Source organism: Globicephala melas, chromosome 10, assembly GCF_963455315.2.
Source record: "Globicephala melas chromosome 10, mGloMel1.2, whole genome shotgun sequence".
Classification (NCBI taxonomy): Eukaryota; Metazoa; Chordata; class Mammalia; order Artiodactyla; family Delphinidae; genus Globicephala; species Globicephala melas.
The window spans coordinates 438,412-451,959 of NC_083323.1; the positions used below are offsets into that span (position 1 = coordinate 438,412).

Below are 13,548 nucleotides of genomic sequence, written 5' to 3' on the forward strand. Positions count from 1 at the left end.
GCCCCCCCAGGAGGACGACTGCCCCCAGTTCTTGAACCCCAGCCCGCTGGTCATTCCCATGAACCACGAGACGGCGGTGACCTTCCAGGGCAAGAACCTGGACACGGTGAAGGTGCGGGGGGCTTGTGGGGCCCTGGCTAACCAGTGAGGCCAGGCCTGGGGGTCCCAGCAGGGGCCGTGATGGCTGGTGGGGAGGCACAGGCTTGTTCAGAGCCGTCCTCCTGCAGACCAGAAGCTAAGCGCCGGGGCCCATCCAGCCTTCTGCGGCTCAGGGCCCAGCACGTGAGGGAGGCAGAGGGGTCAGAGGGTGGACGTGGGGACATCTGGACGGGCCTCGAGGGTTTAGGGCGTGCAGGGGCTGGGCAGCCAAGTGCCACTCAGGAGGGAGCAGGGCGGTGAGTCTGGGTGTTGACCGTGGCGGGGCCTGTCTGTGAGCGGCTGGGTGTCAGTCGGGATGGGGGCGCCCAAGCTGGCCCGGGAGCTGTGTGGGGCACGGCAGGCCCCGGGGCCCAGGGTGGGCATGTGGGACGCGCTGGCCCGCCTCGGGTATCCTGACTGGCCTGTCTGGCAGAGCTCCTCCCTGCGCGTGGGCAGTGACCTGCTCAAGTTTGAGGAGCCAGTCAGCACACAGGAGCAAGGAACCTTCTCCTTTCGGACCCCAAAGGTATGCCTCCCGGGGTGGGTGGGCCAGGCTGGTGGACCCCGAGGGCTGGCCCTGCGGGGGCTGCCCAGTTACCTCCGGGGCTTGAGGGGTGGGGCGGGGGCAGGCTCACCAGCTGCCCTTCTGGGGAAGCGGGGCCGGCAGGCAGGTGTGGCCTCAGAGCATCCCTGGGCCTCCCGTCTCCCTGGAATCCAAGTCATCCTCAGTCTCTGAGCCTCCGGCTTCTAGCCACCTGGAGGCCTCCCCTTGCTGCCCGTCAGCTGTGAGGGGACACACGGTGGTCACTCTCGGGGGCTCGGGTGGGAGGCGGGGGTGCAGCGTGTCCCTGTGTGCCCCCAGCTCTCCCACGATGCCAACGAGACGCTGCCCCTGCATCTGTATGTCAAGTCCTACGGCAAGAATATTGACAGCCGGCTCCAAGGTGGGTGGGGTGGGCAGCTGGGCTGGTGGGCGGGCAAGGGCAGCAGGGCGGCCCTGCTGACGGCCAGCTTCTCCCTCCGCAGTGACCCTCTACAACTGCTCCTTCGGCCGCAGCGACTGCAGCCTGTGCCTGGCCGCTGACCCTGTCTACAGGTGCGTGTGGTGCAGCGGGCAGAACAGGTGTGTGTACGCGGCCCTGTGTGGTAACGCCACCTCCGAGTGCCCACCGCCCGTCATCACCAGGGTAAGCCCCCTTACCCCTGACCTCCCTGGCAGGAGGGACTCCAGCCCGGCCCGGGACCAGCTGCGCAGCCTGGCCTGCCCCAGCCACCAGGTCAGCCGGGCTCTGCCAATTTCAGATCCAGCCTGAGACCGGTCCGCTCGGCGGAGGCATTCGCGTCACCATCCTTGGGTCAAATCTGGGGGTCAGAGCAGACGACGTGAAGAGGGTCACCGTGGCTGGCCGGAACTGTGCCTTTGAGCCAGAACGCTACTCCGTGTCCACCCGGTGAGTGGGCAACCTGGGCCCTCCGAGCTGGGCCAGGCCCTACCCTGGGGGGCCGGGGGACTGGGGGGATGGAGAGGAAGGACACGGTGCAGGTATGCGTGGGTGCCCAGGGCTTGCACACACACAGAGTGTGCCCACCTGCCTGCCACCCATGCAGGATCGTGTGCACCATCGAGGCTGCAGAGGCGCCCTTCACGGGGGGCGTCGAGGTGGACATCAGCGGGAAGCTCGGCCATTCGCCTCCCCATGTCCAATTCACCTATCAGGTAAGCGCCCGGCAGGTGGCTCTTGCAGGTCAGGACAAATGTGGGTGGGATCTGGGGGGCCATGCGCTGACTCGGGGTGAGGCGAGGCTGTGCCCCTGCCTCTTTCTGACAACGGTCATGGCCCAGTCGAGGCCCGGGAGGGAGGGCCGCAGCCCTGCCGCCCCAGCCCTGCCGCCCCAGCCCTGAGTCAAATGTCCCTGCTTTTCTCTTCTAGCAGCCCCAGCCCCTCAGTGTGGAGCCAAAGCAGGGGCCACAGGCGGGCGGCACCATGTTGACCATCAATGGTACCCACCTGGACACAGGCTCTGAGGAAGACATGCGGGTGACCCTCAATGACATCCCTTGTAAAGTGTGGGTGTCACCCACAGGCCGCCAAATCCTGGTCTGCCCTGGTCCTGGGGACAGGGTGAGGGCCCTCTGGCCGTGACCCTGTGTCTATCCTGGAGGGGGCAGTGGAACCAACCAGACCCACTGACCCACTGGCCTGGGGCTGCGGGCGGTCCCAGGGTGGGGCTGGCATTGACTGGCGATCCCCACCCCCAGGACGCAGTTTGGGGCACAGCTTCAGTGTGTCACCGGCCCCCAGGCGGCTCCGGGAGAGCTGCCCCTGAAAATTTACTATGGGGGCTCCGAAGTGCCCAGCCCTGGCGTCACCTTCACCTACCGTGAGAACCCAGTCCTGCGGGCCTTCGAGCCGCTGCGAAGCTTTGTCAGGTGAGACCTCTTCCCCCCCCCGTGGCAGGTGCCCCCCACTCCCACACTGCTGGCCACACCCACCCCATCTAGCTATTTCGCAGGTGCCCTCTTCTCACTGGGCTTGTGAGGATGTGGCAGAGCTGGTCTGGGTGACAGGAGGAGGCCTCCAAAAATCCCCACTGTACCCCCAGGTCGGGCAGGCCCGACATCCCGCCTCCACCTCCCCCCGCCACCCAGCCCAGCCCTGCTTCTGACAGTCCAGGGTGGCGGTGCTCAGTCACGTGCTCTGAGCACACACACCCCACCCCACCCCCCGCCCCTGCCATTGCAGCAGGTCTGGGCTTGCACACACCTTGCACACACCTGCAAGGGTATCCAAAAGCAGGGTGGGGGCGGGGACACAGCCTTGCAGGCCACCTGCTCTGGAGCTGGCTGGGCACCTCCCTTGCCCGGGTGTGCCCACTCAGGCAACATCCCCCTCCCTGCCCCCCAGTGGTGGCCGGAGCATCAACGTCACAGGACAGGGCTTCAGCCTGATCCAGAAATTCGCCATGGTGGTCATAGCCGAGCCCCTGCAGTCCTGGAGGCGGCGGCGGGAGGCCGGAGCCCTGCAGCCCGTGACGGTCAGTCGGTGCCCGCTGCTGGGGACACGCCAGGGCAGGATGCAGCCTGTGCCAAGTGGCCTAACGGTCCTGCCTCGGCTCTTAGGTCGTGGGCAGGGAGTACGTGTTCTGCAGTGACTCCAAGGTTGTGTTCTTGTCCCCGGCCGTCCCCGAGGAGCCCGAGGCCTACAACCTCACGGCGCTCATTCAGATGGATGGGCACCAAGCCCTGCTCAGGACTGAGGCTGGTGCCTTTGAGTACGTCGCCGACCCCACCTTCGAGAACTTCACAGGGGGCGTCAAGAAGCAGGTCAACAAGCTCATTCACGCGCGGGTGAGGACCAGTGCAGCCCCGGGGTCAGGTCCTGAGCGGGTGCGTGTAGGGGAGCAGCCCAAGGTCTGGGCTGAGCTGGTCGGGGCATCCCTGAACCCCTCCTGGGCACTGTGGCCCCATCCCCCGCCCCCCAGGGCACCAATCTGAACAAGGCGATGACGATTCACGAGGCCGAGGCCTTCGTGGGTGCCGAGCGGTGCGTCATGAAGACCCTGACGGAGACCGATCTGTACTGTGAGCCCCCAGAGGTGCAGCCCCCTCCCAAGCGGCGGCAGAAGCGGGACACGACCCACAACCTGCCTGAGTTCATTGTGCGTGTAGGGTGGGGGCAGGGAGGGGACAGGGCACCGGGCTCTCGTGGTCTCGGCCACGCACCTGTCCTTGCTGACTCCGCCTCTCCACGCAGGTGAAGTTTGGCTCCCGGGAGTGGGTGCTGGGCCGCGTGGAGTATGACACGCGTGTGAGTGACGTGCCGCTCAGCCTCATCCTGCCGCTGGTCATCGTGCCCATGGTGGCCGTCATCGCCGTGTCTGTCTACTGCTACTGGTGAGCCTCTCCCCCGGCAGCCTCAGCCCCTTGGCCACACCCACCGGCCAGCACAATCCAGGCCAGGTCCCAGGAGCTTCCCTGTGCCCCCAGGAGGAAGAGCCAACAGGCAGAGCGCGAGTACGAGAAGATCAAGTCCCAGCTGGAGGGCTTGGAGGAGAGCGTGCGTGACCGCTGCAAGAAGGAGTTCACAGGTCGGGGCCGTCCTGCAGGTCCCGGGGGAGGAGGGCTCGGAAGAGGCTGCATTGGGAGGGACGGAGGAGGGGGGCTGCCGGTGGGCGGATGCCTCACCACGACCTCCCTGCAGACCTGATGATTGAGATGGAGGACCAGACCAACGACGTGCACGAGGCAGGCATCCCCGTGCTGGACTACAAGACCTACACCGACCGCGTCTTCTTCCTGCCCTCCAAGGACGGCGACAAGGACGTGATGATCACGGGCAAGCTGGACATCCCTGAGTCACGGCGGCCCTTGGTGGAGCAGGCGCTCTACCAGTTCTCCAACCTGCTCAACAGCAAGTGCTTCCTCATCAACGTGAGCGGGGCGGGGCCTCTGGGGCGTGGGGCGGGGCCGTGAGGGGCGGGGCCTCTGGAGCGAGGGGGCGGGGCGGGGCGGGGCTCTGACCGGCCTCCCCCACAGTTCATCCACACCTTGGAGAACCAGCGGGAGTTCTCGGCCCGCGCCAAGGTCTACTTTGCGTCGCTGCTGACGGTGGCGCTGCACGGGAAGCTGGAGTACTACACGGACATCATGCGCACGCTCTTCCTGGAGCTCATGGAGCAGTATGTGGTGGCCAAGAACCCCAAGCTGATGCTGCGCAGGTGTGTGGGGAAGGGCAGAGGCCGCGGTGGGGGGTGTTAGGGGGTGGCAGTGGGGCAGCACAGGCTTGTCCAGGCACCTGGTTTGCCAGCAAGTACAGCCAGTGCCAGTGAGTAGGGCAGAGGGATGGCGGGGGGGCATCGCTGCTGGCAGGTGGTCTGTGCTGGCCACTTATCTGCTCCCCCTTCTCATCAGCCCTTTGTAGGATGGGGTGGAAGATGAAAGGCCCACCCTGAGGGGGCTGGGAGATTGGTCACTGCAGGCAGTAAATGTATAGACTGACGGAGGCTCTGGCCTGGATGGAGGCTGGGCTGCTCTGAGGGTGGTCTGGGTACTTGGAAGAGCCAGCTGATCCTAGGGGCACTAAAGGGCCCCTCAACACAAGGCCTTTCTGCATCTCCAGGTCTGAGACAGTGGTGGAGAGGATGCTGTCTAATTGGATGTCCATCTGCCTGTACCAGTATCTCAAGGTGGGCTCCACACAGCCCTGCCAGGGGGTGGGGAGGGACGAGGTGGTGCTGTACCCCCCAAATGTCCACCTCCCTGCGGCCCAGCTCCACCTGGACGGGTTTGCTTCCCACCCTGGCACGATCAGTCCCACCGTGGCTCAGCCGCCCGTGTTGCTGCAGGACAGCGCAGGGGAGCCGCTGTACAAGCTCTTCAAGGCCATCAAGCATCAGGTGGAGAAGGGGCCGGTGGATGCTGTGCAGAAGAAAGCCAAATACACCCTCAATGACACAGGGCTGCTGGGGGACGACGTGGAGTATGCACCCCTGGTGAGCCCCTGGGGCTGGGCGGGCTGCTGCGGGACCTCAGGGGCCGGCTTCCAGGCCAGCCTCAGGGCCAGAGGCTGATGCCACTCGCCTGCTTCGTGGACTTGCATTAGAGCCCGTTCCCCGTGCTGGGCCCACCCGTGTTCAGGGAGGGGCCTGGGTCATGCGCCTCCAGCAGGCTCGTGGGTCACTGGAGAGAGGCTCTAAGTGTCACGCCCCAAGCCAGCTGCCTCTTGGGTGCCCGGGCCTGCTGCAGGCATTTGAGGGGCCTGGGCACACCAAGTGAGTGGTGGTAAACTCGTGCGCGTGTGGAGGTGGTACGTGGCGTGTGCCCCCGTGACGCCTGTGTGTTGCGTGATACCTAGAAGTGAGCAGTCCTCTGCCCTCTGTCCTGTTGAGCCATGGCACGCAGGAAAGGGTGAGGCCTGGGTGCTGAAGGGGCTCCGGATCCCCACCACCACTCCTCCACCTGAGGGTGTCGCCACTCGGGGGGAGCCCCAAGACTGCCCCCGGTTTGGGGCGAGCGAGGGCGAGGGCCCCTCCCCAACTGGCCCTTCGTTCTGTGTCCCCTGGCAGATGGTGAGCGTGATCGTCCAGGACGAAGGGGTCGACGCCATCCCTGTTAAGGTCCTCAACTGTGACACCATCTCCCAGGTCAAGGAGAAGATCATTGACCAGGTGTACCGCACGCAGCCTTGCTCCCGCTGGCCCAAGGCTGACAGTGTGGTCCTCGGTGAGCACCACCCTCGTGTGCCTGGCTCTGTGCCCGTGGAAGCCCAGTCGGCCAGGTCGGGTGGGGGATAGCGAGAGGAGGCCCGGACAGGGTGGGCTGTGGCCGGGTTCCAGGAGCTGGGCTGTGTCCTCCCACAGAGTGGCGTCCTGGGTCCACAGCCCAGATCCTGTCAGACCTGGACCTGACCTCTCAGCGGGAGGGCCGGTGGAAGCGCGTCAACACGCTGATGCACTACAACGTGAGTGTGGCGGCCGGGCGGGCTGAAGCCCCTGCTGAGAGCGGGGCAGGCGGGCCGCCCTCATGACTCTGTTCCCCAGGTCCGGGATGGGGCCACTCTTATCCTGTCGAAGGTGGGGGTCTCCCAGCAGCCTGAGGACAGCCAGCAGGACCTGCCTGGGGAGCGTGAGTCCCTTCCCCTTGTCCGGGCCCCTCTGGCCTCTGGAGGTCATCGTGAGCCAGCGTCCGCCCCATGCCGCCGTCTCGGGGGAGCTGTGAGCCCGCCGTGGGACCCAGGCCCCGGGCCCCGGTCCTCGTCCTTCAGCACCCCCCTCCCCCACAGGCCACGCCCTCCTGGAGGAGGAGAACCGGGTGTGGCACCTGGTGCGGCCAACGGACGAGGTGGACGAAGGCAAGTCCAAGCGTGGCAGCATGAAGGAAAAGGAGCGCACCAAGGCCATCACCGAGATCTACCTGACCCGCCTGCTCTCGGTCAAGGTGGGCCGCGGAGGGCGTGTGGGAGGCAGACCTGGGACGGCGCCAGTGGGACGCGCTGAGCCCCGCTCCCGCCCCGCAGGGCACGCTGCAGCAGTTCGTGGACAACTTCTTCCAGAGCGTGCTGGCGCCTGGCCACGCGGTGCCGCCCGCAGTCAAGTACTTCTTCGACTTCCTGGACGAGCAGGCAGAAAAGCACGACATCAAGGACGAGGACACCATCCACATCTGGAAGACCAACAGGTGTGGGCTCCGTGCCTCCACCCACCCCGCCCGCCCTGCTCCAGGCCTCGGCGGCCCCTCACACCCTGTCGTTCCGCCTCAGTTTACCTCTCCGGTTCTGGGTGAACATCCTCAAGAACCCCCATTTCATCTTCGACGTGCACGTCCACGAGGTGGTGGACGCCTCCCTGTCGGTCATCGCACAGACCTTCATGGACGCCTGCACACGCACAGAGCACAAGCTGAGCCGCGTAAGTGCAGCTGCGGGCGGCCCAGCCCGCTTCCTGGCAGCGCGAAGCATCAGGGGAGGGGGCTGTGGTGCAGGTGAGGAGGTCGCTTTGGGGCGTGGATTTGCACAGCGGGGGCTGGAGCTCAGTAGAAAGACAGGTGCAGGGTACCTGGGGCGGAGGGAGGCCCCCTGGGCAGTGGACCTGTGGCAGCCTGGGACCCCGAGCTCCTTCCCTTCCGTGAGAGAGAAAAAGTGAGTTTTACTATTAATCACAAAATGACGAAAACACCGTCAGGTCTGTGGATAGGTAGGGCAGCTACCGCCGTTGGACCCCCATCCCCCGCACACCCCTCTTTCTCTGGGTATCCTGAGCGCGTGCAGGTGTCTCGGCCTGGGTGTCACTTGGCTCTGACCCCCACAGGACTCTCCCAGCAACAAGCTACTCTACGCCAAGGAGATCTCCACCTATAAGAAGATGGTGGAGGAGTGAGTCCCCCCCACCCCCCAACGAGCCAGGCCAGAGCCTGGCTGCCCACCCTCAGCCCCCACCCAGCGGGGCCCCCGGGCGGTGCAGGCCTGTGATCAGGAGGTGGGGCCCGTGGGTAGCTTCGGGTCCAGCGTCCGGGAGCCACCGCCCCCACCCCACCGTTCCAGTACCCGCCCCCTGCGGCCCACCCTGTGTAACTCCCCCTCCCCTCACAGCTACTACAAGGGGATCAGACAGATGGTGCAGGTCAGCGACCAGGACATGAACACACACCTGGCAGAGATTTCCCGGGTAAGGGTGGCACAGGGGACCCACAAGCTGAGCCCCCCCCAGGATTAGCCCTCCACCACCCCCGCCCCCCCGGAAGGCCCTGCTGCGCGGGCCAGGAGACTGCACGGGGGGCGGGCAAAGTTGTGCCCACGGGGGGGAAAGGAGAGGCGCAGACGAGGGGGCTTGGGGGGCGGCGGGGCTCGCAAGCAGCTCTGAGCCAGCCCCGCCTGCCGTGGGTCTGCATGGGTGGGAGACTCTCTGTCCGCGGTGTGCCGTGGCTGTGCGTGTCACGACTGCCGGGGGGACCCTTCGCGTCTGCCTGCTCCACTGGGAGACAGCCTCCTGTCCCTGGGTCACGCAGCCCTTCCGCCACCCTCCCAGGCGCACACGGACTCCCTGAACACCCTCGTGGCCCTGCACCAGCTCTACCAGTACACGCAGAAGTACTACGACGAGGTAGGGGTCCGGTCCTTCCAGGACGGCCGTGCTCACCCTAACCCTGACCCTGACCCTGGCCTGTGCTCTGACGTGACCCCTCCTCAGATCATCAACGCCCTGGAGGAGGATCCCGCCGCCCAGAAGATGCAGCTGGCCTTCCGCCTGCAGCAGATCGCGGCTGCGCTTGAGAACAAGGTCACGGACCTCTGACTGCGACCTCCACCGTCATGGTCTCGGGACACAGGTGTGTGACACCCACTGCCGGGCGCTGGGCGGCCCCGGGGGAGCACGGCCAAGCGGGCAGGACTCAGCCCTTCTCTCTCTGGCAGAGGAAGAGCCCCCGGGCTTCCGAGTGTGTGCGTGGCAGGGGGGCCCCCACCTCAGCATTTGTAGCCTCATAGCACCCTTCTCCTGAGCAATAGTGCCGGGCGCCCACCAGCACCAGTTCCCTCCTGCAGAACCAGCATCGGGGGTGTCTCCTTCAAGCCTCCTGAGTAATTCGAAAACGTGCCTTATGTCCCCGGCGCCACGCTGGGTTGCTGGGGGCAGTCGGGCCTCAGCCCCCCTCCCCAGGCACCAGCAGCCGCCTCAGATACCTGGGTTGGGCCTTTTGGGGTGAGGTCTGAGTGCCCTCGGCCCCCAGGACCTAGTGCCCAGACTCTGTCCGTCTGCCCTACCTGGACTGGGGCAGAAAAGTGGTACGATGCCTTCCTGACCTCGCTGGCCTGCCCTGCGGGGCACTGGCACTCCCGGGGGACTCCGTGCTGCAGGCCCCACCTCAAAGGTCAAGCTGGACGTCAGACGTCGAGGCCCAGGCGGCCAGAAGGGACCCAGCAGACTGGGGATCAGGGTCCCAGCCTGTCAGACAGGCTGACCTGAAGGCCCTGCCCAGGTCCGGGGGGCCGGGAGCAGCTCCGCCAGGACACCCGCAACCCTTTTTGTAAATCTTGTTAATTGTCAATCAAATACAGCTGTCTTTTTCACTCTGCTGGTTGGCTGGGTTCTTCCCGGGGCTGCCGACCCGCCGTCCCTACACACCTGCCCCGTTTTGGTACCGGGCCTGTCCTGCCCACGGCCTCCCTTCCTGTGCACTCCTGGCCCCAGAAGCTCACCTGAAGGTGGGCCCGTGTGGCCTCGCACACCCACCCCACAGTCCCTGGCTCCCCTGGGCCAGGCCTGCTGGGTGTGCTGAGGCAGCCCGTCCACGGCCACCAGCTCGGCCGAGTCCACGCCTTCCTGCTGCCCCAGCAGGACAGGATGGTGGTCAGGGCTGGGAGGTGAGCGCTGGGGTGCGAACCTGTCCCAGAGGCACATCCTGGTGCACCCCAGCACTGAAAGTGATCCTGAAGCAGGTGGGGGTTCCAAGGGCACAGGGCGGCGGCCCCGCCCCCCACGGTGCAGGATTGGGCCCGCTTGGGCGCCACCTGGTGGCAGGGGTGGGCGTGGCGCGAGCTCTCGGGGACCTGTTTTCTCCTTCCTGAGGTGCGGTGCCTCACAGGTGTGGTCCACCCAGCACACGTTTAGTAAGGCCCTACTGGGTGCAGACCCCACTGGACACGGTGGTTCCTGGAGGGAGGCCCTGTGTCCCCCTGCTCGAGGCTGTGGGGCCATTAGGGTCAGCTCCTCCTGGGGTCCCAGGCACCTGAGAGCAAATGGCACCTTTGTTGTAGGAAGGAGGGGCTTCTCCCAGAGGCAGGCCATGTGGGGAGGCAGACTGCTCCCAACCCCTGTGTTGCACACAGGGCAGGAGCCGTGAGATGCGCTCCTCTGTGGCCAGTCAGGCACACGTACCGTGACCACACGGGCGTGCGCGTGTGCGTGCACACGCAGCACCAGCGCGTTGGGCCCCTCACTCGTTCACTCAACACGCGTGGTCCTGGGCACTAGGGACACAGCAGTAAAGGCGGCAGAGAGGGCCTTCCTTGAGGGAGCCCTTGTGTTCCAAGAATACCAACCCTAGCAGAAAAGGGATTTAGTGGCTCCGTAAAGGCAAGCGAACGGGTCCAGCTTCAGATATGGCTGGATCCAGGTGCTCACATGTCTTTGGGTTCCATCTATCTGAACTTCTCCCCAACACGTGCTCCTTTATTCTCAGACACCTGGGACGCTGGTGGCAGGGCACCCCAGCCTGTGTCTCCTCCACTTGGGGCACACCATTGTGGCTGAGAAGTCTCAATGGGCTCGGCCTCGATCATAAGCCACTTCTGTACAGGGACAGCCCGTTTTGAGCCACGTGGAACACCCCTCCCACGTGGAAGGGGTACTAGGCAAACAGCTGACGTCCCCCACCCCAGGGACCCTGAAATGACAGTGTGCTATGGTCAGGACCAGAAACCCAGATGGGCAGGAGATCTGAACAAGGTACTTCTAAACCAGAGCAGGGGTGGCATGGTCTGGGAGTGTTCACCCTGGGGGGAGCGGGGGCAGGGGGAGCAGGAACCTGGAGGCCTGGCTTCTAGACTGGACCCCTGTGGGCCACTTGCTCCTCGGCCAGGCATGAGATGGAGAAGAGTCAGTGAGCCCACCTTCTGCTGCGGGTCTAACAGGTGGGGTTCCCTTCCCCCTCAGAGGACAGGAGTGTGAAGGGATCCAGGGGCCATGCTTTCATGGGGCCAGTGAAGAAACTGGGCATGGATGTTGGGTGCACGGGGGTGGGCAGGAGGCTGGCAGACCAAGGGGTGACCCAGCCTTCTTCACTTTCCACTTCCCACTTTCCTCCCAATGCAGTGGGAGTGGGGAGATGCAGGGATGGAGGTGACCAGCGACCTCGATGACCTTTCCTTCCAAATTGCAGAAAACAGCCCAGGACCACACCCTGCTTGCTTGTTAAGAGCAGGAGACCTCACCTAAATCATGGGGCCCCTGTGCCAGGGCCAGATAGCATTTTAGGAAGCTCGTTCTGACCTCAGGGAGAAGTGCAGCCAGGAGACCAGTGTGGGGCTGAAGAGGGGATGGCCTGGACCTGTGGAGAGGGGACAGTGGACACGGATGGTGGGGGCATCTCGGTACTTAGGGGTAGCTGTGAATCGCAGTAGAGAGTGGAAGGAGGCGGGGGGGGTTCCGGGGACCCAGGGCTCACAGGAGGCTATTCCGTGCCGCCCCATCCGTGCCCCATCTGCACACCCACTGGCAAGGCCTGCCACTCCTGGCTGCCCTCCATCCACACCACCCTCCCTCCAGGCTCAGTCCTCGACCTGCCGGCCGGGATAACGCTGTGAAAACACAGCACAGTGCGAATAAAAATCTGAAATCCTGTCGGTGCTCGCTGCCCAGCCTGCCACGGCCCTGCACCCATGGCCGCCACTCTCCATTCTGGTCTTCAAGTCAGGCTAAGTCCTGAGAGGCAGGACCGTCTGGAAGCTGGCCCAGCATCACTGCTGTCACCTCTGGGGGCTCTGACTGTGCTCCCCCTGCCACCCCACCGCCACGGGGAATCCTCCCTGGTCATTCCCCTGCAGTATCACAGCCCCCTCCCCTCCAGAGGGCAACTTGGCCGAGACTGATCTGCCGGGGCAGCGGGGCACACTGCGGGCGCCCCTGTGCCCAGGGCAGGTTTGCTGAACGCTGAGGGAGGGTCTCAGTGCGGTGTGTGACCGCTGAGCAGGGCAGTGAGGCCGCTCCCCTCTGGTCAGCGCTGACCACTCGCAGCTGGGATTCCGGGTCGACAGACACCCCTGCCCCCGTGGGGGAGAGGGACAAAGGCCGCCCCTCCCTGCAGCGCGGCCGGTTCCCACGGCCCGCTGCTCCCTCCCGCCTCCTCTTCCCCTGCTTTAGCTGAAGCTCCATTAACTCCGCACAAAACCTCGGCTGCTTCGCCCGGCGGGCTGCCGGGAAAGTGCCCCTAGCGTGAGGCCCCGAGGAGGCCCCGGGTGGGGCGGCTGGGGGAAGGGACACCGGCGTCCTCACCCCATCCCCGCCGACCTCTGCTGGCTCCCAGAGAGGGAACTGAGGCCGGAGCAGCTGGGACTGGGACCCTGCTTCCTTTCTCACTTTTGGGCTCCCCCCAGGGTCCGGATCTGCCAGGCAGAAGTGTCCGTTTGCCTGGTACTGTGTTGACATGTTTTATTTTAATTTGGTTATCAATATTTGAGTATCAGGAGATTTCACATAAAAACTCAGGTTTTAGTTTGTTTCAGAAAAGTGGAAGGTTGGGACCTCAGCCTGATTTCCCCCTCTCCTGGGCGGGGGCAGCCCAACCTCTACCCACTGCTTCTGCAGGGTGGAGGGTCAGGAGGTATTTATATCCCAGGCAATGTTCTCTCCGAACCACTGTCACTTTAAGTGGGAAGTAGGAATAATCACTCTGACCTAGAGCTCTAGACAGATGCTGAACTAGGGAACAGGCCCCTCACAGTTTCTGCCGCCTGTGCGAACTACACCTTCCAGGTGGAGAGAGGAGATGTGCGGTGCTGGGCAGAGTTCGCCGATCTCGGGGGACGGTGGTTTCCAACTAGGGGAGCCCCGCAGGACCTAGGAAAGTCAGGGTCGGCTTCCTCGAAGAGTTGACAGCTGAGGGAGCTGTTTCAGAAGGAGGAAAGGTACCAGGCCCCAAAGAGGACCCATCTGGGGAGAGCTTCTTATGGGCCCAACACCCCAAAGGCCCCTGGTGCCGCCGCTGTCCCTGGTCCTGAGGGCTGGTCTCCGGGCCTGGCCCGGCAGTCACGCTTCTCCCAAGGGGCAGCAGGGCCCAGCCCCGGAGCCAGCCCGTGCAGGACGCCACAGCAGACCGTGGAAGGGTTCCTGGGAAGCGAAGCACACCGCCAAGGCCGGATGGCCTCCACGGGGGAGGGAAGGCAGGCTGACCCAGGATCCAAGGCACTTACATCTGCC

At 65.0% G+C, this 13,548-nt stretch overlaps 1 protein-coding gene across 18 annotated transcripts in view; it reads left to right on the forward strand.

The window, feature by feature from the left end:
• Positions 1-9,701, forward strand: part of PLXNB2 (plexin B2) — a 29,694-nt gene extending 19,993 nt beyond the window's left edge. For all 18 annotated transcript variants that reach the window (XM_060305498.2, XM_060305496.2, XM_030855505.3 and 15 more), the window contains 27 exons: positions 11-112; positions 572-664; positions 1,001-1,082; positions 1,165-1,325; positions 1,441-1,589; positions 1,747-1,855; positions 2,070-2,206; positions 2,399-2,569; positions 3,045-3,174; positions 3,260-3,487; positions 3,622-3,798; positions 3,894-4,033; positions 4,127-4,227; positions 4,341-4,570; positions 4,676-4,857; positions 5,259-5,325; positions 5,485-5,631; positions 6,205-6,361; positions 6,499-6,599; positions 6,679-6,763; positions 6,921-7,075; positions 7,155-7,315; positions 7,398-7,545; positions 7,945-8,009; positions 8,226-8,301; positions 8,662-8,736; positions 8,824-9,701. In XM_060305498.2, coding sequence (XP_060161481.1) covers positions 11-112; positions 572-664; positions 1,001-1,082; positions 1,165-1,325; positions 1,441-1,589; positions 1,747-1,855; positions 2,070-2,206; positions 2,399-2,569; positions 3,045-3,174; positions 3,260-3,487; positions 3,622-3,798; positions 3,894-4,033; positions 4,127-4,227; positions 4,341-4,570; positions 4,676-4,857; positions 5,259-5,325; positions 5,485-5,631; positions 6,205-6,361; positions 6,499-6,599; positions 6,679-6,763; positions 6,921-7,075; positions 7,155-7,315; positions 7,398-7,545; positions 7,945-8,009; positions 8,226-8,301; positions 8,662-8,736; positions 8,824-8,928 — 3,534 coding nt within the window. In that variant the 3' untranslated portion in view covers positions 8,929-9,701. The remainder of the gene's footprint in view (positions 1-10; positions 113-571; positions 665-1,000; positions 1,083-1,164; positions 1,326-1,440; positions 1,590-1,746; positions 1,856-2,069; positions 2,207-2,398; positions 2,570-3,044; positions 3,175-3,259; positions 3,488-3,621; positions 3,799-3,893; positions 4,034-4,126; positions 4,228-4,340; positions 4,571-4,675; positions 4,858-5,258; positions 5,326-5,484; positions 5,632-6,204; positions 6,362-6,498; positions 6,600-6,678; positions 6,764-6,920; positions 7,076-7,154; positions 7,316-7,397; positions 7,546-7,944; positions 8,010-8,225; positions 8,302-8,661; positions 8,737-8,823) is intronic.
• Positions 9,702-13,548: the final 3,847 nt, after the last annotated feature.